Here is a 24,287-nt window from a genome sequence, read left to right as displayed (position 1 = left end):
CAGGATCGTCAAAATTTCGGTGTCCACCACTCTAGTTCATCCAAAACAAACCAGAAAAGGGACTCAAAGTGCTAAATACCAGAATTTTCCTTTAATATAGCCAGAGACTTTCTATTGAGGAGACATATCAATCAAAGAATATCCTATAGAAATGTATGGGATTAGTTCATAACGCAAACATGGCAGTCATCTACACATATTCCGCCCCTTCTGCTGCCAAAAGTTGACATGTGAATACATGTGTTGTGATCTCGCAGCTGGAGCGATGTTGGTGTCATGAAGCCTTTCACCTGGCAGTTCTGCCCGAAATAGATACCCGATAAGTACCAAAAATGCGTTGCAATGCGGCCACCGAGAGGAACAACTAGCCTAAAAGGACTTTGATATAGCCACTTGCCCTCTCTCCCTCCCTCTCAGTAACAACGTGAAAAAAATAATCTGGTTACGGTCGAGCACAAGACGTAACCTTTGGGTGTACATACTTACTCAATCCTTTTCAACCAATAGCTTTTTTTAGGGTGGAGGAACAGGGCAAGTGAGTGTGTGTATGTGACAACCAGGGACGATAAGAATTCTGCTGGTACATAGCACGCCTCACTTCTTTTAATTCATTGCACACCAGATGAAAGGAATAAAAAAAAAAGGAGAGTGCAAGTTGTGATCCTTATCGCATGTTGCACAACTCACTTCTTTAAATGCACCACACATCAGATATTGTACACATCCAATCAAGAGAAGGCGGGTGTGTGCCCGCTGGGTGCTTAATCTGTATTGGAGGAAGGACAAAATTGCCTTTATCGAACATGTTGATGGGTCTGATCATTGTCCCTCTGAACTCTGAACAGTATCCACGAGTGAGGCAGGTAAGCTGCGAGTCAATAGATATTCCTGTTCAAGTGCCAGTGTGCGGGTGACAGGTACCATACTGCCTGTGAAAGTATTTTCGCAGGGGCAGGATCCACAGTTTCTCGTGCAAAATTTATCTCAGATCCAAAAACCACGTTTGCATCAACCACCAGATTATCAGGATTACTCTGTGCTTCTCCATCCGAATCCATTTAATCCATTCTAGCACCCCTTTAATAACATCAACCAAATTACCGTCCATAGTATGATATCAGTCTAAATAAGGCAAGCAGCAAGCTACTAATTTATGAAGGCTAATTATAAGGCCCAGCCAAAATTAATTTGGCCCATCCAAAACTGAAATCCTGGCACTGTGCCTGTTGGTATGATTTAAAACGTCAACGTTGGAATCCATGTAGTCCTTTAGAGGAAATTTCAAAATATCAAAATAGTTATTGTTGTGTTTATGTGACATATTTATATGTTGTGAAATAGACTAAACATATTGTGCTATTATTGTTTTTAGCTATATTGCCCAGCCCTAGTTCATAATTCCTTTTTTATCCACAAGCTACCAGAATGCTAAACTGTCATTATCTTCCATATAGCTAATCAACTTATTTTGTATCCACTTAATTCCACAAGCCACCACAATGCTGAACTGTCAAAATCTTCCTCATAACTAATCAACCTCAAACCTCAGGTTTATTTTTTTAATATTTATATATCTTTCTATCTCTCTTGCCACTTGCACCCCACCTCCTCACCCCCCACATGCAGCTGCACCCCCCCCCCTCACACACACACACACACAGCTACACCCCCTACCCCCACCTACCAACCATACACACCATTTCACCCCCCCCCCCCCCCCCCCACACACACACCTATACACCCCCCCCCCACACACACACACCTATACACCCCCCCCCCCCCTTCCTCCCCAACACACACACCATTACACCCTCTCCCCACACACACACTCACACCATACCCCCCTACATCCACCATACCCACACACCACCCTCTACCCCATACACACACACCATTTCATCATCACCCCCACCCAAACACAACATATCCCCTCCCCACACACACACAGGTAGAACCCCCTCCCCACACACCTCAATACCGCCCACACACACATACACCCCCCCCCCCCCCCCCCCACACACACACACACACCCCCCCCCCCCCCACACACACACACACACACACACCCCCCCCCCACACACACACACACACACATACCTTTTTAATTACTACATTTCATTTATTCTTCAAAGTTGAGCTGGATCTTGAGCAAAATAATTTTATTACTTATAATTCCTTTTAGGAGTACATGACAATAAACTGAATTAAATCAAACTTTAACTTTTTTCTGAAGAGCATTTTTGTTGGCTGCCAGTGACATTCCACTACATGTATCTGTGTGTGTGAGAGGGTGTGGGTGTTACATATTTAGAAGTACAGTATGTGAGTGTATTAATCAGATGTGTCATCATGTGTTATGTTTCTCCAGGCTGAGTAGTAATATCCTCACAGAGAAGAGCTGTGCTGCGATAGCATCAGCTGCCAGATCAAACTCCTGCAGTTTGAAGGAGCTGCACCTGAGTCACAATGATCTTCATGATGCAGGAGTTCAGCATCTCTCAGAGCTCCTCAAGAATCCCCACTGCAAACTGGAGAAACTAGAGTGAGTCTGAACACACAACGACAGATCTGTGTGTGGGGGGAGAACCCACTGATGAGTTAGTTGGGTACACAAGCATGTGTTTGGGTGTGTGTGTGTGTGTGTGGTTGGTTGGTTGGTTGGGGGGGGGGGTCGTGTGTGTGATAGGGGGAGCACCCTTTAATGGGTATTTCTGTGTCTAAATATGCGGCAAAAGCCTCATAACTGGGATTCTGAAGTGCATGTAAACACAGTCAATGAACGATGAATATGGCAAGCTTATTGAGCATTTATTCTGATGTCTTGACAAAGTAACGTGTTACTATAATTTAATTACTTTATTGGATAACGAAGTAAGGTAACACATTACAAAATTTCAGTAATTATTTACTGTTACTGAATAATTGAAATGTCCATTCATGCATCACTTACAGTAGGCCTATCTAATAGACATATTGTTTCCATAGCAGCCAGGATTGGGTGAGATTACTTTGAAATGTAATCCATTACTGACTACAGATTACATGGTAATTTTTGTAATCAGTAGCATAATCAATAGGATTACCCAAAACATGTAACATAATCTGATTACTTTAGGATTACTTTTTACACAACTTTTAAAGTTGAATTCAAATAAATATATTCTAGCAAGTCTTAAAATGCTAACTAATTAACTAGTAAAAGTCAATGCTCACTAGTTAACTAGTAAAATTCAAAATGCTAATACAAATGCATTTTGCCATTACTAGTTGACTAAAGAAGCCAAACGTGTTTACTGGTAATGCCCATTTGGTCACTAGTTTACTAAGACTGTATTTTCACCTTACTTAAGGGCCAAAAACTAGTGTGCCCGAGTGTTTTTAGACAACATGTGTGTAACTAGTTAACAGTAAGGTAGTAAGCTACTAAGATCCGTGGTTTAAGCGTAACTTTCGCCAAATGCATTTCTATGGAGCTGCAAGGTGAAGCTGTCTGAGTTTGTCTGCATGTGCGGAGCTACTGGACTGCCATTGGCTCATCCGCGTTTGATGGGCGGGGCTTGCGATTGGTCAATTATGCTTTTAAATGAAAGTTTGACTCGGGTACATTCACAAAAACACCCTAGAATGCATTTTGGCGAAAGTTACACTTTAACTAGTAGATATTTTGATCCTTAATTGTTAACAAGTGTTTTTTTTGCACTTCACTAGCTAACTGTTATTGTTGAAATTGCCCTCACCAGATAACTAGTGGTCAATTTGTCCCTTACTAGTCAACTAGTGATGCTTATTGCATCTCTTGTTCTTACTAGTTAACTGGTGTACAATTTCATTATATGTTATGTTCCTCCAGTCTGAGTAGTAATCGCCTCAAAGAGAAGAGCTGTGCTGCAATAGCATCAGCTGCTACATCAAACTCCTGCAGTTTGAAAGAGCTGGACCTGAGTTTCAATATACTTCATTGTGCAGGAGTTAAGCATCTCTCAGCATTCCTCAAAAATTCCCACTGCAAACTGGAGAAACTTGAGTAAGTCTTATTCCTTTAAGTACCGGAAATTAGTGTGTATGTGTGTGTGTGTGTGTGTGTGTGAACTATTGACTCTGTTTAAACCTCACTAGTTAACTAGTGGACATTGTGGCCCTCACTACAGTAGTTAAAGCCTGTGGTGCAGGTTAAACAACACTGTCAATTAATGGGTACATTAAGCACTCAAGATATGTGTATAAAGTTAGATATGTCTCCAAAATGGTGTTAAAGTTCAGTTTTTGTAGTTTTTGGTTAGTAACGGTTATTTTTTACGCAATTCAGCGATGACGTCACATGAGGTAGACGTGGTGGAAGCAGAGATAAGAAGGAATCCGACCTGCGGTCATATCCCGATCCCACCCCATCTCTCTCTCCCACTTACTTCCTGTCGCACTCTTCACTGTCCTATACAAATAAAGGCAAAAAGCCCAAATATACTTAAAAAAAAAAAGAAAAGATCTTTGGTGGATGTAGCCTCAGCCTTATAGCAGCTACTAGCACTATGGCGTCTAACTGGGATGAGGAAGAGGTGGCAAGACCCACAGTTAACATTTATGATGGCCCACAGCCATATAATTTCGAACCGGTTAGACGTGAGGGGGCGAATGAGGAAATACCGAGAGCTGATGGTCATCAAAGAGAAATAAATGCATGGTCAGAGGAGAATCACTGGAGAGTTGGTGAAGTGTCCTGGTGAGTTGCTACCATTTAGAAACGCAGCAACGAGCGCTGGAGCTAGTCTATGAACAGTGGATACAATAACAACTTTTTTTTACTGTAAGTGAATAGCATCGAGTGAAAGTCAACGTTTTCTTTATATCTAGTGACAGTGATTATGTCGTTGGCTCAGATAAGTACCCTAAACTTAGTCAGAACATCTAGAAATAGAAGGCATATTATGCTAGCTATGTAGCTTGACAGTCCTACCTGTGAACCCCTAGTGTTTATTTCTTAGCTTTTACGTGAAAATGTTGTTTGCAAACGTAGCCGACGCCGAGTAGGCTGGCCATGTCTTCAGTGTGATTATAGTGCTAACTAGTTTTCCCCGTGATTGATTGTCATTGACACCGTCAGGGTAGTAAGCGTGTCTGTGTCGCTGTGTTTGGCAGGTGTCTGTGTGGGCGGTGTCGTCCCATGGAAACTGTGGTGGAGAGCTTGTGTTGTAGGGAGGTGAGCGCGTTTTGGTTGCTGGTCGAGGAGCTCACCCCGCGCCCTGCAAATATAACGTGCCTAACGCAGCATCCTGGATTTGAGGCATGCTGCCTGAATCCGTTTGTGCTACACATAGCATACTCACACTCCAGATCATGGTCCCCTTCAAGCCAGCACGCACGAGTATGTTCATGGTTTATGTTTACTTTACCAATCTTTTTACACTGAGTTCTTTGAACCAACAGTTATAGGAGAGAGGAGATGTGTTGCATACACAGTAAACATGCATAAGAAACAGACTTAAAATGACGTCTCCAACCTACTTTCAGAGTTATAACTAAACAATCTTTCCTACTTATCCCTAGGCAATACCGGTACACTGCGTACAGGCAGGCTATACGCTGGGCTTATGGAGTTTTAGGCAGGAGTATAAGGAAGCCTATACCCTCTTGTGTGGTTTCAACCATCAGACAACAATTTCAAAGTGGTGACCAGACCTATCAGGGCTTTCAATGGCCTCGTTTAGATGAAAATGAATAAAAATAATTGTTATGCTTATTCTGTTGTGATTGCTCCATTGCCCTTAAAATGTTATAAAGTACACAGAACACATTCATTTTGATTAAAACAAAACAGTTTATTGGCATTGCTTGTAATGGTTACTGAACATTTAAACATTTACTGAACAAGGACAAAGACACAGGTTGGAAGAAAACAAATCTTTATAAAAAAAAAATGGTTAGGCACAAAACATAAATCACACTGTGTCCCAGCATCAGAAGTGGAGGAGGGCAAGGGCTGATCCCCAGTATCGACACTCTCCACAGTGTCTACACTGTCCATGGTCTCCTGCTGTGAGGCGTCTTTCAACATCTTGTGAAAACAAATATAAAAAAGGTCAGCGAAGAGGGTATACAAGAGAAAAAAGATTACATTACAGTGGACCCTGATATGCGCTACTCGATGTTTTAAAAAATACATGAAAGACATTCAGAACATATTCGATGATGTTGAAGGTTACTGTTAAATGTTTACATCAATACTAGTGGTAATACATGTCTAGAGTGCATGTGGTGCATAAACTCTATGAGGTAGTGTATTTACTGTATTGGGAGGTAGCTAAACTCTGAAGTGAGAAGTAGATAAACTCTATTTCTGAAATGTCAGAGGTGGGTAAACTGTGTTTACTTGCGTTAGCCTCCACTACAGCCCTGGAGACACTGTCATGGTCAAATATATGTGAAAGAGAACCGTAGCAGTCTAACACAAAATGCAAACACACTGTTTAGTTAAAATGTGATCCCAACACTAGCCATGAAGCTTTCATGACGATATGGACATTTACTTCAGGGCTTTACTTTGTTTTGGCTCATATTCGTGAATCATGAAATATCCTCTTTTAATGTCAGACTGATCATGCTTGTAGTGGAGGCTGTGTCAAAGAGAACACGGTATGCAAAATACACACAGAGCTAGCTAACGCGCAGCTTGTAAACATTAGCATGATGCTTACCGTGGCAATATCTCGCTTGCGGCTGACGGTGTCTCTCGACCTCGGGACAGGGCAGGCAGAGAGGTTTGCATGGACAGACGGCACAGCGGTAGGAATTAACTTCGCCATCCTCTCACTCTTTAAACCAAGTGAGACCATCTTGGCATCCCCTGAGTGGTAATCCTCCTCCTTGAAATGCGCGCTGCATATTCTCGAGAAGGCGGTGACAGAGCTAGCTGAAAAATCTGCCCGCCTAACCTTGACAACCTCGACAATTTAATTGTAGGTTGTCAGTCTATCCCTTCACAATTCTAGCTTTGTTTAGCTTAGGTTACTTTGTTTCAGACGGTCTCTGGTTTTCTGCATCATGTTACTTTATGCCTGAGGAGCCTGCAGAAAACCAGAGACTGTCTGAAACAAAGTAACCTAAGCTAAACAAAGCTAGAATTGTTTAGTTTTTGGACTTACATGATTTTTACATGATTTTCATAATGACTTGTATCTTAAATGTCATTACATTGTAGGCTATTGGTAGCTTGGTGAATCCAACTCAGTGAATAGAGTCACTTACGTTTTGACAACCTTTACAACACTACTGTGATGAGCAGGCACGTGCACCAGGGGCACCACCAAGGGGTGGTCAGGGGTGGCCGCGGTCACCACAACATAAACTGTGGCCACTCCTGGCTATGTGGCCGATGGACGCAAAATGTGTCCAAATTCACACCCATTATTCTCTGTTGAATTGCCCACGGAGTACTTATCACACATAAATTACACAGATATCACATGAAAGAGCAGGACTTCAGCTTTCCCATGATATTAACGGCTAGGTGTTGTGATAAATGGTACGCAAGAAAATTAGCGTTGGATATGCATGGCATTTAATCATATTTTCATTGTGCACACAGCGCTTTGTCTATCTCCACTCCCATTACTCTCGGTGGTATATCTCACGAACACCTTGATCAACACATAGCAACCCTAATATCAAAATACACAGCAGACCTTACCGAACACGACAATTTGAAGCATTCCTCTGTACAGTAAGCGGGTCCCGAGTAATCAGGTTTTGAAATTGCAGCAAAAATTATACATGTTATCCAACTTTGGGTTGAAATTCTAATTTAATTCTATGTCTGTAACTCTATAAAACACTTACTTTCATAAAGGACGCACACCATCCAGCACATACACATGGAAACCGATATTTTAGGCACTTGTTTGGCCAGAAACTCAATCTTTGCCATTGTCCTCCATTTTTGGACAAACCACCAGCAGCAGCCAACTGAAACCGATTGCCGTGCATAAAATTGTTGGACATTTTTCTTTTTAGCTTTCGCAACGCCTACTGCATTTTTCATTTGTTTTATTTATTTTTTTAAATTAATAGTGTATTTGGTTAAAATCGATGTCTTATTTTGGTTCTCGAAACTTCTGATCAGATCAGTTGTGCAATTGATTTTTCAAACGTAAAGTGACAGCCTTATTCAGTGCCCTCTCTACCTCCCTCCATCCACGTCTATTTTGCAACGCTGTGCATGTACACAGTCAATTGCGCTTGAGTGCACGATAGGACCCTTATTCTGTAATATCTGCTGTTTACTTCAATAAATTTGATATGTGTTAAGTGAAGAGTGGTAGCAGAGCAGTGAGCAGAATGTAACTATGACGTAATTTCTTGTAAATGAAACGTTACTGTATATCACTTCACACTTCACACCTCACTGTGATGGGTGAATGATTATGAAATGCAGTGTGTGGGGAAACAGTGTTTGTGTGTGTGTGTGTGTGTGTGTGTGTGTGTGTGTTTGGAGCTACAATATGTGACTGTAATAATCAGAAATTTCATTATATGTTATGTTTCTCCAGGCTGATTGGTTGTTCCCTTACAGAGAAGAGCTGTGCTGTGATAAGCAAATCGAACTCCTGTAGTTTAAAGGAGCTGGATATGAGTAAAAATAAACTTTGTGATGCAGGAGTTAAGCATCTCTCAGAGCTCTTCAAGAATCCCCTCGACAAACTGGAGAGACTAGTGTGAGTCTGAACAGACAACAACATATCTGTGTGTGTCTGGACATTAATAGTCCAGAGTCCATAAATAAAGTTATGTGTAATAAAATGAAATGACAGGAAAAAAGTATTGACCGTGCCAACTGAAATTTCTTAAATACTTTGCAGAAAAGCCTTTGTAATGACGGCTTCAAGACATTTTCCTGTATGAAGAAACTAGTCAGTAACAGTATTCAGGTGTGATTTTGGCGCATGCTTCTAAACAGATATAGTCTTTTAAATCTTGATTCCGGGGGGCCCTCTTGTGAATCTTGATCTTTAGTTTTTTTCACAAATGTTCAATTGGACTTAAGTCAGGGCCTTGATTTTCTTTCTGACACCAGTTGTGAGTTTCTGTTGCTGTATGCTTTGAATTGTTATCCTGCCTGAAGTTCCACCTATTTCTCATCGTCATCAGCCTGGTGGATGGCAAGATTGTGCCAGAAAAAAAAATTGTTCCATTCATTGTTCCTTCAACTGTATGAAGTCTGCCAGTACCAGAGATGAAAAACAGCATGTTCACTGGGGGCACTGAGGTCATTCAATGTGCTTTACATAAACAAAAGCAAAAAGTAATAACAAATAAAAGCATAGAAGGCCAATAGTCAAAGAATAGTTTAAAAAGTAAAGATTATAATAAAAAAGAAAACATGAAACACACAAGGTACAAGGCACAATCGTTTAAAAATAAAAGACACAAGGTAAAGTAATTTTCAAGGCAGATTCAGAATTTGTAACTGAGTGTAGTTAGCAGAAAGCGTCTGAGAACAGTTTGGTCTTAAGTCTAGATTTAAAACTGGCTACAGTTGGGGCCTTTTTAATGTCATCCGAATGTTGGTTCCAGAGCTGAGCCGCATAGCAGCTAAAAGCTGCTTCACCAAGCTCTAACAGCAGATTTTACTAGCAGGTTTTTCTCCTGGGACCTGAGAGGACCAGAAGCTGTGTACTGCTGAATCATGTCTGATAGGTATTTAGGTCCTGCTCCATTTACTGATTTATGGTTATGGTTATGGGATTTGGCAGACGCTTTTGTCCAAAGCGACATATAAATACAAAAACAATATATTTAAAAATGTAACAGGGAACAGATTAGAATGTTGGTCAAACTATAAAAAGGAGAATAGCAATAATAAACAACAATGTCAGTTCAATCAATAGCCTAATAAAATAAACAATGAAAGTGAGGGAAAAAGCAATAATAAACAATAATGTCCATTCAATCAATAATATAAAAACAATAACATGGTAAGACTACATTAAGGAGAATGTCAATAATAAACAATAATGTCAAATTAATCAACAGCCTAATGAAATAAAACAATATTATACAAACCATAGCACATAAGAAGCGCTTAAAGAACTAAGCACATGTTGAACAGATATGCCTTTAGACCACTCTCAAACGATCCAAAACTAGTTTAAACTTTAAACTAATTTATAAACAAGCAGAAGTGCTTATAAGTAAATTCTGTGACTTACTGGAAGCCAGTGCAGGGACTTGGAGTAATGTGGTCAGTTCTTTTAGTTTTTGTGAGAACCCTAGCTTCTAGCCTGACGAGCCAGACCCACATCAAGATGTAGGGTCTGGGAACTAACGATAGGCAGTGCTCAATCCGAGGGGCGGGATAAACGGTTGTCTTTCAAATTCCCTCTGCACGCAATAGGATATCGCTACAACTCATGCATCCTATGCGTTTTCCCACCAGTGGAGCTAGTTGACTAGTTGATCAAACATTTGCCAACTTAGCGTAGCATAAAGCGTAACTCGAGTTGCGCTGTTCATCAGCAGCAACATCCATGTTCTTTGTTTTCTTAGCAGGGAATTCACGCGGAACTGTCGCAACTCTGCCATCCATCCTTATGCTAAGCACACCTGCCGACTCTATACACGATGTGATTGGCCTGATTGAAGTTGAATTTTTCCAGCTCGCAAACCGACATAGAGTTGCTAGACTACCCTGGCTGCAAATTAAATTTGCTGCCGCTAGGGAGCGTCTAGATTTCTAGGTGTCTAGATTTCTAGGCTATCTAGCTGCTGCATTTTGTATCACCTGAAGCTGTTTGATAGACTTTTTAGGAAGGCCTGTGAAAAGTCCATTGCAGTAATCAACCGTGCTGGAGATAAATGCATTAATGAGTTTTTCTAAATCATGTTTTGACATCAGCCCTCTAAGATTGGCAATATTTTTGAGGGGGTAAAAAGCTGATTTAGTAATCGCTTTTATGTGGCTGTTGAAATTTAGATCACTGTCAATTAATACCCCAAGATTTTTAACAGTATACTTTGCTTTCAACTCTTTTGTGTCAAGGAGAGTGGCAACCCTAAGTATTTCCTCCTTTTTACCAAATATAATTACTTCAGTATTTTCTTTGTTCAGCTGAAGAAAATCCAGGTGTTGATTTCCCAGTAAACAAAATAAAGTCCTGGCGACGTCCCCTAAAGGTCCCCTGGCGAACGTCACCTCCTCGACATTGTGTAGGGTTCTCTTTACGTCCCACGGACCTCTGTTCGGGAGGTCTAAAAGACGTCCACGAGACTTTGAGAGGACGTCCTGTAATGTTCACCGCGACGTTATGCGCGCAACGTTTATATTTCCGCGATGGTAAAAAAAAACAAAAAAAAAACACGAAGCGCGATTTGGTACGGTATTACATCCTGTAAATCTCAGCGTTGCTAGGAGAGAGGTAGACGGAACATGAACACGCATTAATGACTTGTTCTACAACTACGCAATCAGCTTTACTCACCTCATATTTTCACGCATGTATGAAATCACATCCTCCGAATGCATTTCACTAATGATGAGTAGACATGGACATTTATACCGGGCTAGGATGTGCTGCTTTCACATCTACGGTGTCATTTTCTTAATAAACTAATACAACGTTTTAATGGGCATATCCCGTAGCATATTGTTCAAAACATCATCAGACAAAACATCAGAGTAGGCCTAGGCTAGCCTAAGGTAAATTGTTCAAACCATATTGTTTACAAAATATTAAAAACTAATAATAGCCAAAAATACTAAATGAATCGCAATGCATGCTGGGAAGCAAAACTCAACATGAAATAAAGTACATGAAACATAACTAGAATGCATTACGTTATATCCACTCGTTTTCTTGGACCTGCTGTGATCAAACAGGGACAGCCTATAAATGTCAGCCTTTCTTCCTGGAACATTGCAGATAAAGAAAAATGTATCGTTTTCTCTAGGCTATGAATGCTCTTTATAGCCAACTTTAAGATGAAATAAATAGATTCTGATGTTTCTATTCTATATCATTGTTTTATTAATAAACAGTAAGGCTCTGGTGAGGCAGAGAGCTTCTGCTCCTCGTTAGAAATCTCATCGGATATGTGCACTCTTTGCTGTTTCCACAAGGAGCTGCTGTAACATTGGGGACAGCTAGGCCTATGCGTGACACTTTTAAATGCGAGCATGCGTCAAATAAATTCCAATGACATTTAAACAAGTCATGAAGAAGCAGTATCCTTAATTCTTCTGCAATGTAGTGTTAGATCGTTTTGCTTTACAATTAAGTAGTCACTTATGTTGCTAGACAACCCTAAACAAATGCTACGTGGTCTGTTTTAAACATTTCTCTAGTTCTATTGCATCGTATTCAGCTCCAAAAGCCGGTTCAGTCCCAATTCGGCCGTGTGTGTGTTTCTGAAAATAAAACAGATAATAAGTACGTGACTACGTTAAATAAACCACTGCCTATTTAGAGCATGTTACATGCATCACGTAATGACAGTTATCTGAAGAAAAGCGCATTGTAGGCTAAGCTAGAAGATAAGAACAGCGTCACATCAGCTAACATTTTGATAAAATCCCTTCCCTAGTTTGTAACGTTATAGATTAACGTTAAACTCAAAATGTATGTGCTACATAATTCAGCATGTCTGCATGAATTATGTAGCACATATACATTTTGAGTTTAACGTTAACCCTTTTCCCAGTTTACGAAGTTGTGCGTCTATGAGCAAAGTAGACATATGGTTCTTTGCTCATAGACGCACAACTTCATAAACTGTATGATATGTTGCCTTAGACTACGGTAGGCTAATGCAGCTACTGCTAGAGACTAGATAGATAGATACTTTAGTCATCCCTAGACGTGTAACGTGAAGTCGTGGATGTGATGTCTCCGTCCTGCAGGCGGTAGCCAGAGCGCTCTCAACTCCGCTGCCATGTGTGAATAAACAAACGTCCCCCCCCCCCCCCCCATGTCCCCGGTATAACGTTATTGTCGGGTCCTTAGGAGGTATTTGAAATGACCAAATGTCATCCGAGGGACCTGACGGTGACGTTCCCAGAAAGTCCTGCACCGGACGTCACGCAATAACCAAACGATAACTTGCTCCGGACATCAATAAGGTCACCGGAACGTCCGCTAGAGAACATGACGTTCGGGACCAATCGGGGACGTCGTGAATGTCTGCATGACACAGAGAGTCAAGGGGACCATAGTCATTTGTTGACACAACTAAGTAAATTTGTGTGTCATCTGCATAGCTATGATATGAAATCAAATTATTTTGGATGATTTGTCCAAGTGGGAGCATATAGAGGTTGAACAATAGTGGCCCCAAGATCGACCCCTGGGGAACACCACAGTTAAAAGATGTTGGTGTTGAGGTACAGTTTCTGATGGCAACAGGGAAGCTCCTTTCTTGTAGATATAATTTGAGCCTGTTGATAACTATGCCTGTAAATCCAACCCAGTATTCTAGTCTGCATAGTAAAATATTGTGATCAACAGTATGTCAAATGCTGCACTAAGGTCCAGTAGCACTAGGACTGATGTTTTACTTGAATCTGTGTTGAGGCGTATGTCATTGAAAACTTTAATGAGAACTGTTTCAGTGCTGTGATTTGCCTGAAAACCAGACTGAAAGTAATCAAAATACCCATTTGATGTTAGGAAGGTGATTAGTTGATTTAAAGACTACTTTTTCAATAATGTTGCCAATAAAAAGTAGATTGGATATGGGCATGTAATTGCTTAGCATGGAGGTGTCCAGGTTATTCTTCTTGAGAAGTGGCTTTACAGCAGCTGTTTTCAGTGACTTAGGAAAAGTGCCAGACAGCAGTGATACATAGGCTTGTCCAAATGTTGTGTAGCAAACTTTAAACGAGCTGTTGTGATATTTTTCTTGAGTATTGGAGTCTTGCATGACTTAGTGCACAGAGGCCATGGCGGTGTAGTGCATTGCCTTTTATTTTCTCTGTATCTGCTGCCTCTAAATCTTTCTGGAGTTTTTTCCAAGTGGTCATTAGCTCTTGGGCTACTCTTTTGACTATCCTTCTGACTCCCAGGTCAGAAATCTTTCGTGGAGTTCCTGTGCATGACTGGTGGGTGATGGAATGATGATCATTCCACTTAATGGTGGTTACAGGAAGATTCTGAAGTTTTGAAATATGTGACCAGTTCCATTGATATGTTTTGCAACAATAAGGTTGTAAAGGTCTTGGGAGAGCTCTTTGCTTTTGCCCATCATGAGATATTTTGTGTGTGACACCTTGGTAATGAAAAACCTTTGTAAGGCTAAAACCAAAACACTTACTGTGGGGTCGTATTACAGAAACTTCCTAACTCGCAAATCCTATCTTATCTGTTTGGTAACCATGGTAACTATGTTTATATCATTGGAGAACGGCCGCTCCTAAGTCAGTGTTCTTATCCTTACTTCAGATAGGAAAGGTGTATTACAGAAATGTCTTAAGTCACCAAAATCCTAAATAAACGTTCCTAACTTTAGGATAACCCATGTGAATAGCCTCACTGGAAATACATCATGAAAACAAATGCTGACGCGTTCAATACCGCTGAATTGTAAAGTTGTACAAGGTTGTATATAGTTAGAGGTATAGTATGTGAGTTTATTAATCAGTGTTCTTTCTCCAGGCTGAGAGACTGTGCCCTCACAGAGAATAGCTGTGCTTCGATTGCGTCAGCTGTCATATCAAACTCCTGCATTTTGAAGGAGCTGTACCTGAGTTTCAATAAGCTTCGTGATGCAGGAGTTCAGCATCTCTCAGAGCTCCTCAAGAATCCCCACTGCAAACTGGAGACACTAGAGTAAGTCTCAACACACAACAAATCTGTATATATTTGCAGTGCATATGTACAGTTAGTCGGGTACACAAATACGTGTGTGTGTGTGTGTGTTTCGGGGGAGGGGTTATTTGCTGTTGTGATTTTTTTATCTGCTGTTGTGTTTTGTGATTTGCTGTTGTGTTTTTTTGTTGTTGTTGTGTTTTGCACCTCAGGGCCACCATACATACTCCCATTCAAACTCCATAGTCAAGCTGCTTCCATATCTCACCTATGAAACTGTGAACATCCCACCCCTATACTTTTGACTAATCAGTGACATTCTTCTACTTCTACTAAAACAATATGCGCTCCTCCAGCCAGAGACCCAGGAGATCATGTACCACCCGGGCCGTTTTGAATGCTGTTGGAAACGTGCCAGAGGTTAGCATAGTATTGATCACGTGTGATAGTTGGTGTGATGGTTGGGCTGATGGACTGAAAGCGTAAGTCTAACCAAAATGCACCCTAGGATCAAACTCAGATATCCCAACCTGCAAAAAGTAATTTCAGGGAGGTATCACAAAGAATATGCAGTATATACAGATGAATATGTTTGTTCAATAATATCTAGTCAGTACACCAAATAAGGAAGGCCTATAGATAGAAATTGTGAAAATAAAATATGTAGATTTTGGTAGTTTGGTCTTTTCATGTAGCCTTGGCAACTAGCCATCTAGTATAGGCCTGAATAATATGCACATGAATTGACACTTGTTAAACTCACCTCAACATGTCTTTTGCAATCATTTAACCCGCCATGGGCAATGCTAAAGTCACTGTTACAAACAGAGCAGCGTGCAAAACTAGGCCTATCATTATTTTTTACTCTTATATCATTTTCCTTTTTTGGGGGCACTGACATGACGCTCCTGTTGCTAGATACACTGAACTGATTCGGTTCGGGAGAAAAGAGAGAGAAAGCCCGCCTACACTGAAAACTGATTGGTTGATTTAGCGAAACAGGCTAATCAGGATGCTGTCTGTCTTGGATGCGCTCAGGCACACACGCACCAGACCTCTCTCTCTCCCCTGTCGTGTGTGCGTTACACTCAGATGCACACGTGATTTGACGTCTCTGTCTCGCGTGTGCACTCTTGATCGCTTGCTCTAGATTCCTGGAGATTTTATCTAATTTGCGGGTGTCAGGGAGCCGCTATCAATATGTGGGAGACTCCCGGAACTTCTGGGAGACTTGGGATGTCTGCCATTTAAAAGCATAATTACATCGGAAGCGCCACTGTTAAGCATGACCGTATTGTCGTTTTCGGGTCAAATAGACTTTTGATTGGGAGTCATAGGGGCACTACTATTTGATCAAAATCGCTATTTTTAAAAAAACTAAGAAGGCTCGACACAACATGACACTTTGATCAAAGTATCACCAGTGTCTCTACACATGAACTCAAGCATTGAGAACATTGTGTACACAGAATTTACTAAAAGAAAGGTTTTGAACAACTTGTTTTTTCTGCTTGCCGCCATCTTGCCAGTCAAGAAGTGAGTTGTCTAAAACCTTTCTTTTTAGTAAACTCTGTACACAATGTTCTCAATACTCGACTTCATGTGTAGAGACACTGGTGATACTTCGCCTCTTCTGCCGTTACAAAATCTATCCCATCGTAATTGCAGTGCTCCTGTGGGGTAGCTAATGGTCGTGCAAAAGCGCCCTTATTTACAGTGACAATCAGGCGGCAGTCCATGCAATTAACAAGGGCTGTTTACATTCACCCACTATTTACCCCTTTTGTGCAGCGAGTATACCACCATTACTACCGATTTCAACCCATCAATTCATCCATGCGATCTTCAGATCCTGGATGCAGACATGTTCCATTTGGTCATCAAAGAAAGCAAAACAGATCAACTTAAGAAAGAACAATCAGTGTTCATTTTTAGCATTGACTCTCCACTGTGGCCGTATACAATTCTGGCTAACTACATTACTTATCGTTCCTCCATCGCATTACCATTAGATCCCCTTTTTGCTACATTTTTTTTCTATTATTCTACTATGTCTTTATGCAAATTCCGGAATGTGAACTAGTGAATTTAATATTAGCCTACATTCAGTAAACATCACAAACTGCTGCGCAGCAGTGAGTAGTGTCTTTCCAATGTGTTATTCCCGATGCATTCTACTGTCAGTGACTGACGCGAGAGAACAAGAGGGCTCCGGTGCTTATCATGGGGGATTATAACAGCTGCAGACTGGACACTGTTTTGCCATCATTTCACCAGTATGTTGACACCCACATCAGAAGGGATAACATCTTGGACCTATGCTACGGCAACATCACCGATGCGTACCGCACACCGGTATACAAACAGGAACTCAAAAGACTCAAGCCAGAGACCTACAGCGCCCCTCAATGGACGGAGGACACCATCGCGCAACTCCAAGGCTCCCTGGCATGCACCGACTGGGACATTTTTGATGGGGAATTAGACGACATGGTCTCCATCATCTCAGACTACATAAACTTTTGCATTCAGACCACCATTCCAGTTAAGAAAATAAAAAAATATCCCAATTCTAAACCATGGATCACACCTCAGCTAAGAAAAAGCTTGAAGGAAAAACACAGAGCCTTCAAGCTCAAGGACTGGACAGCAATCAATACAGCAAATAGGGCAGTAAAAAAAGCCAAACTACAATACAAAAATAAACTGGAACAAAAATTCAGCTCCATGAACACCAGACAAGCCTTTCAGATGGCCGAAACATTGACAGGAAATGCACCCAGACCCAGCACACCAATCTCATCAGAGCAAGGACATCAACTAAACATGTTTTTTAACCTGTTCCACTCAGTCGACTACTCAGAGGAGTGTTACAGTCAGCTGGATGCACTCCCTCTGCTGGACCCAAATGACCCAGCCCCCTTGTCAGAGGAGGATGTCAGGCGGCAACTGAGAAGATGCAAGCCAGGCAATGCCCCAGGGCCCGATGGGATCCCAGCAAGGGTGCTTAAGACCTGTGCCACTGAACTGTCTGCAATAATCCACCCACTCTTCTGTGAAGTCTACCATCAATGCAGAATCCCCACCCTCTGGAAAACCGCTACAATAATCCCAGTACCCAAACAACCACATCCCAAAGACCTCAATCTCTTCCGCCCCATCGCCCTCACACCCAACCTGATGAAGTGTCTGGAGTACCTGTTGCTACAAAACATCCTGCCACACGTCTGGCCACATCTGGATCCTTTCCAATTCGCCTACAGGACTAAGAGAGGCACTGATGATGCTGTGGTATGTCTGCTGCCCCTCCTTCTACAACACCTGGATTCCCTAGGCACAGCTGCCAGGATCCTGTTTGCAGATTTCAGCTCTGCATACCATTCAAAGACACCTACTGATCCAGAAACTGTGTCACCTCAACGTCCCCTCCCACCTGATCCATCTCCTCCACAACTTCCTCACCAACAGACAACAGTCCGTCCAGGTAAGCACAACAACCACACCTGCACTGATCTCCAACACAGGAGCCCCGCAGGGTTGTGTACTAAGCCCCTTCCTATACACCCTCTACACAAACGACTGTACCAGCCCCTCATCCAACACCATACTCCTCAAGTACGCCGATGACACCGCGATCCTTGGCCTCCTCACAGACACTCATTCAACCCAAGAATATCTCAACACAGTCTCTCACTTCACTCAGTGGTGTGGAAAGAACTATCTCAAACTCAACATCAGCAAAACAAAAGAAATGGCTGTTGGATCCACACAATCCCACCACCCCATCATCATTTCCAACGAAACAGTGGAAACAGTAGACCATTTCAAATACCTTGGACTCACAATTGACAATAACCTCACCTTTGAACATCACACAACAGACATACAGAAAAAAGGAAACCAAAGACTGTCAGCAGTGCGTAAACTAAAAGGACTTCATGTTGCCCCCCCATCTACTCCTACTACTGTATACCAGCATTGTCCAACCCATCCTATTATATTGTATACCAGCATTGTCCAACCCATCCTATTATACTGTTCCACCTGCTTCTTCAACATGCTTACTGTAGAAAACCGTAACAAACTCACTCAACTAACCAATACTGCCACCAAAATAATAGGTCTGCATACCCCAAACTTAGAACTAAACACTAAGGCCATCGCACGTATTGCTCATTCAATATCCCTGGACATTACCCACCCACTCAACTGCTACTTCTCACCCTACCCTCTGGCAGGAGGTTTAGAAGCATAAGGTGCAATAAAGCCCGCTTCAGCAGAAGCCTAATCCCCTTAGGAATCCAAACACTCAACAACACAAAGTCCTACAGATAAATATATGCAGTGCAATAATGTATGTTTTTCCCATGAAAACCCCAATAATTTCTGTAAAAGTCTGTGTCAAATGCCTATGATGTATGTAAGGTGTACGTCTGTATGTCATTCCTATGTCTGTGACCATGTATGTGCCATTCCGTGCTTGTGACCATGCAGGATGAGAAGCGGTATGATAATGTTAAAAAGAATTTCAGTAAGGGGACAACTAATAAACTAACTAATTAACTAACTATTCAGAGGGCTCGTCCAGATTCACTCCACATATTGTGTTGATGTAGACTAGTTTATTGCAAAACATTAAAGGAAAATTCCGGTTTGTTTTGGATGAACTAGAGTGGTGGACACCGAAATTTTGACGATTGGTCCTGTCTCGACTTTTCTGACTCGTTTTGAATCGCCTTTGACTTCTCAGGGTGGCTGGCAATGGGCATACTGTAGTAGACTACTCAAACATGTCCTAAAACAACCCTTAACGTTCGTTTTCAAAACTGTGCAAGTCACCGAGTGGTTAGTGGTGTTCTGTTGATTATTAAAAGCAAATATATCGGCGCAATTAATGATTTCCAGCCGTCTTATTTGCTATTGTGGAACTATTCACAACCGCGCTCAATATTTGAACCTGAAGCATAGATGGTGGCGCAGCTATCAACGTGCAATGAGTCTTCCAACAGAAATCAATGGGATTTTACAAAAAGCCAAATAAAACACGACAGAAACTGTATTTCGCTACGCTACTTGTTTTGGAACATCAACGAACACCACTAACCACTCGGTGAGTTGCACAGAATTTTCCTTTAACTTTCTTCTGCAGTATTTCCTCTTCATTTTATAGCGGTGGACACTGCTTCAGAATTTAGACAGGCACACAATATTGTCCGGGTGCATCAGGCTGTACATGGCACGCCCTCTGCTGGCTGGAGCTCACACCCTGGCAATGAGACTTTCTAATGAGGAGACACAGCACTCAAAAAATCCTCCATAGAAATGCATGGGGTTAGTTTGTAATGTCAAAATGGCCGTTGTCTACACATATCCCACCCCTTCCTCAGCAAAACGTCGACATGTGAATACATTGAGCCAATCATGTGGTGTGATGTGAATACATTGAGCCAATCATATGGTGTGTTGTGAAGACATCATGCCAATCATGTGTTGTGAACTCACCGCTGGAGCAAGGTTGTTGTCGTGAAGCCTTGTGCACGCGCATTTTTGCCGATTAAGATGCCCGATGAGTGGCCAAAAAGCGTATATGCAATATGTGTGTGAGAGAGAGAGAGAGAGAGAGAACGGGTTTGGAACTTTTTAATTGTATTGTATGTTTGTATAGTGACCTCCTGGGAAGAGAGACTGTGTGTGTTTGTGTGTTTGTGTGTTTGTGTGTGTGTGTGTTTGTGTGTGTTTGTGTGTTTGTGTGTGTGTGTGTGTTTGTGTGTGTGTGTGTGTGTGTGTGTGTGTGTGTGTGTTTGTGTGTGTGTTTGTGTGTGTGTGTGTTTGTGTTTGTGAGTGAGAGAGAGAGACAGGGTTCCCACGGTTCATGGAATTTCTGGAATATCATGGAATTTTGGAAAGTCTATTCCAGACATGGAAAGTCAGGGAATTTTATCATTTTTGGGGCAAAGTCATGGAATATCAGGATATTTTATTGTAGCAGTTTAAAATTTACTTGCCAAAATACATTAATATAAATATATTTCCATACAGAATTGGTGTTTGTCTGGTTATTAACTTTACTGCTTGCTTGAGTAGTTGTGATTAATTCAACTTTGTTTATTCAATGCCCATTTATTAATCTCCCACTCTAAAAAGTAAAATATTCTTGAACGCTACGCGGCCGCCCTGAAATATTTGGTCGGTATATTGTACATGATTATAGTCATGAAAATGCATTTTTTTGGTCAGGGAAAAAAGTCATGGAATTTTACATTTGACTTAGAGTGGGAACCCTGGGAGAGAGAGAGGGAGAAAGAATGTGTTAAATGTTTAGTCTTTACTGAATGAATGATGAAATGCCATGTGTGGAGGAGACAGTGTGTGTTTGTGTGTGTTAGTGGGGGGTCTGTCGGTGGCTCACTGTGAGAGAATGATGATGAAATGTAGTGTGTGTGTTGTATAGTTAGAGGTACAGTATGTGAGTGTAGTAATCAGATATGTCATCATGTGTTATCTCCAGGCTGGAGGAGTGTTCCCTCACAGAGAAGAGCTGTGCTGCGATAGCGTCAGCTGACAGATCAAACTCCTGCAGTTTGAAGATACTCGACTTGAGTAGAAATAAGCTTCATGATGCAGGAGTTCAGCATCTCCACGACCTACTCAAGAATCCCCACTGCAAACTGGAGAATCTAGAGTAAGGGCCAATCTCATTTCTACCCCTTAGCCCATCCCATGGACACAGAAGATATTTTCAAAGTGAAGGGGCCAAATTGTGAGCAAAAACCCAGAGAGTGAAATCAGGCTTCCAGAAATTGAACCACCACTTCTGGCCCACTGTCAACCATCATAATATTAATATAATAACATTGATTGTTTTCAAAATATGTTTTGATCAAAATCATCAAAACTGGAGGATGGGCAGAATGCCAGATCTGCCCTCAGACCAGCTTCTTGTTATGTGGGAGGTCTCAGCTTTTAAGCTTATGCAGTTCTACTTTTATTATTTGAGTTGTCTCACATTGCTTGGGCCAATGGTTGAATACTCTAAAAGCTACATAGGATGTTGATGTTTTATGAAGCCATGAAAGAAATTACACAGGTCATCATATGCCTATAATCCATATACTCATGATAGGCCTACTTAAACAGTCTGGTATAAAGTAGTCAATCAAATTACCAAATCAATGTGCACTCTCCACTATGTTTGTAGTAGCCTATTGATGTAATGTTTGGAAATATGAGGGGACACTTGTGATGGCTTTACAAAGAAATCAACAAACAAATGCAATGATTTGCAACATACTTTGCCCCTTATAATCAACTAATAGTATTAACAACATTTTAACAATAACTAAATACATTTAATTGATTAAAACATACATAAAACATATTTAAAAAGTCGAATATTTTACAAACATAATATCTAGGCTACATGTATTACTTCAGGCAAATCCAAAATGTAATTGCTCAAGTACGGTGTGTATGTTTGCATGTCTATGGACTCCTGTGATGAATGAATGATGATTAAATGCAGCCTGGAGGAAACAGTTTGTGTGAGCGAGAGAGAAAATGTGCTGTGTTTATGTGTGTGTCTGTTCGTGAGAGAGACCGAGATAATGTGTTACTGAATGGTGACGAAATGCAGTATGTGGAGAAGTGTCACTTTGTGTGTGTGTGTGTGTGTGTGTGTGTGTGTGTGTGTATGTGTGTGTGAAAGAGAGCGAGAAAGCGAGAAATGATGATGAAATGCAATGTGTGTGTGTGTGTGTGTGTGTGTTGTATAATTACTGTAGAAGTACAGTATGTGAGTGTAATAATCAGATACATCATTATGTGTTGTTTCTCTAGGCTGAGAACGTGTTCTCTCACAGAGCAGACCTGTGCTGCGATAGTGTCAGTTGCCAGATCAAACTCCTGCAGTTTGAAGAAGCTGGACCTGAAGGGCAATGCAGGAATTCAGCATGTCTCAGAGTTCCTCAGTAATCCCCACTGCAAACTGGAGACACTAGTGTGAGTCTTAACACACAGCAACAAGTATGGTGTGCATGTGTATACAGTGCCTATACAGTGTTTCTCACAGAATTGGATTCAATTTGTGGCGGTAGCTGACTTGGACAACGGGGAAAAGGGGGGGGGTGCCTGTCACTTTAAGACGTTCGGGAGGGAACCTTTTCAAATTGCAATTGTAATACAGTTTAAAGGTTGCTGATGTGTGGATGCAATTCATAACGTTTTCTACATAGACCTAGTTAAAATAAAGGTTCGTACTTCTCCTTGGGACAAGCACTTTTGAATTTTGGAAAACACTTTTCCATTTACATCGGGATTTTGCAAACATTCAGTGTCAGAGTCAATAAAATGAGCCCTTCAACGAAATTGACAAGCAGCTGTAAGTAGGCTAAGCATGCTAAATTCGACATCCAAACAGTATTCTAATGTTAGCTTTGAGATACTGCTTGATTGCATAACTTAACTCTGCTAAGATCTTATCACAACATAGTAGGCTACATTGAAGAGACTAAACTAAGTTAACTTCAATGCAGCAGTTTTGAACAAATTTGCGCAGCATGGTCACGATGCTAAGAGGATTTCATAGCAATTTAGCCCGCCATGTTCTATGCAATGCTTCTATGTGGCAACAACAATCCTTCAACAATCGTAAATATTTTGTTAAATGCACATGCAGAGGAGGGGCAGCGGGCTACGAGAGAGAGCGGGGCGGGGCAAGGAAAGGCTGCGTGCGTAAAAAGCGCAGCTCAATGGCAATGCAAGGATTTGACCTTATATTTAATTTAAATTAAACATAGAATATTAATCTGTGGCGGCCGATTTTTATTTCGTGGCGCCCCGCCACAGATTAGTCAATGTATGGGAAACACTGCTATAAATTTCAAAATATATCTTGATCAATTTAATTTGCATACAGTGTCTATAACATATATCTTGAAGAATTTATTTTGGGCTTTTTTACAATAGTTGAGTAATGTTAATTAAATAAAAATATATAATGTAAAATAAGCAATTGCATACATATTCACCCCCTTCAAGTCAGCATTTAGTAGATGCACCTTCTTGAATGGTCACTCAGTTTGTGGTGACGGCCTGCTCTAGGCAGATTTGCACATTTGCCATATTCCTTACATTCCTTAATGATATATTTCACTGAACTCCAGGGGATGTTCAGTGACTTGAAAATATGTTTGTATCCATCCCCCTTACTTCTTGTTAGGCTGATATTGACTTGGTGAAGCACTGCCACTTGGGCGCAGAGATTGACCGTGCTGTGGCGAGTGAGAAAGTACTGATCTGTTGCGTGATATCTCTGCACCCAAGTAGCAATGCTTCGCCTGTTCGCCCCAACTGAGCCGATTGTTGTGTCAATGTTTTATGAATGTAGTTTGAGAATTGGGGTTCTCAATTCGCAGTGTTATCCAATTGTATTGAAGTCCGGAATCAGTCAGAGTAAACATTGGTCGTAGTGTTATCCAATTACGTGCAGTGAGTTTGTCA

At 41.2% G+C, this 24,287-nt stretch overlaps 1 protein-coding gene across 1 annotated transcript in view; it reads left to right on the top strand.

The window, feature by feature from the left end:
• The window catches only part of LOC121700216, a 1,725,899-nt gene that overhangs the window by 1,658,734 nt on the left and 42,878 nt on the right, over nt 1-24,287 (top strand). Inside the window, 6 exon segments of the mRNA XM_042083025.1 lie at nt 2,369-2,542; nt 3,851-4,024; nt 8,541-8,705; nt 14,637-14,810; nt 21,298-21,471; nt 22,626-22,787. Coding sequence (XP_041938959.1) covers nt 2,369-2,542; nt 3,851-4,024; nt 8,541-8,705; nt 14,637-14,810; nt 21,298-21,471; nt 22,626-22,787 — 1,023 coding nt within the window.

This window comes from Alosa sapidissima, chromosome 24 (assembly GCF_018492685.1).
Source record: "Alosa sapidissima isolate fAloSap1 chromosome 24, fAloSap1.pri, whole genome shotgun sequence".
Taxonomy (NCBI): Eukaryota; Metazoa; Chordata; class Actinopteri; order Clupeiformes; family Clupeidae; genus Alosa; species Alosa sapidissima.
The sequence above is the reverse complement of the archived record's forward strand: the minus strand, read 5'-3'. Positions and strand labels throughout refer to the sequence as shown.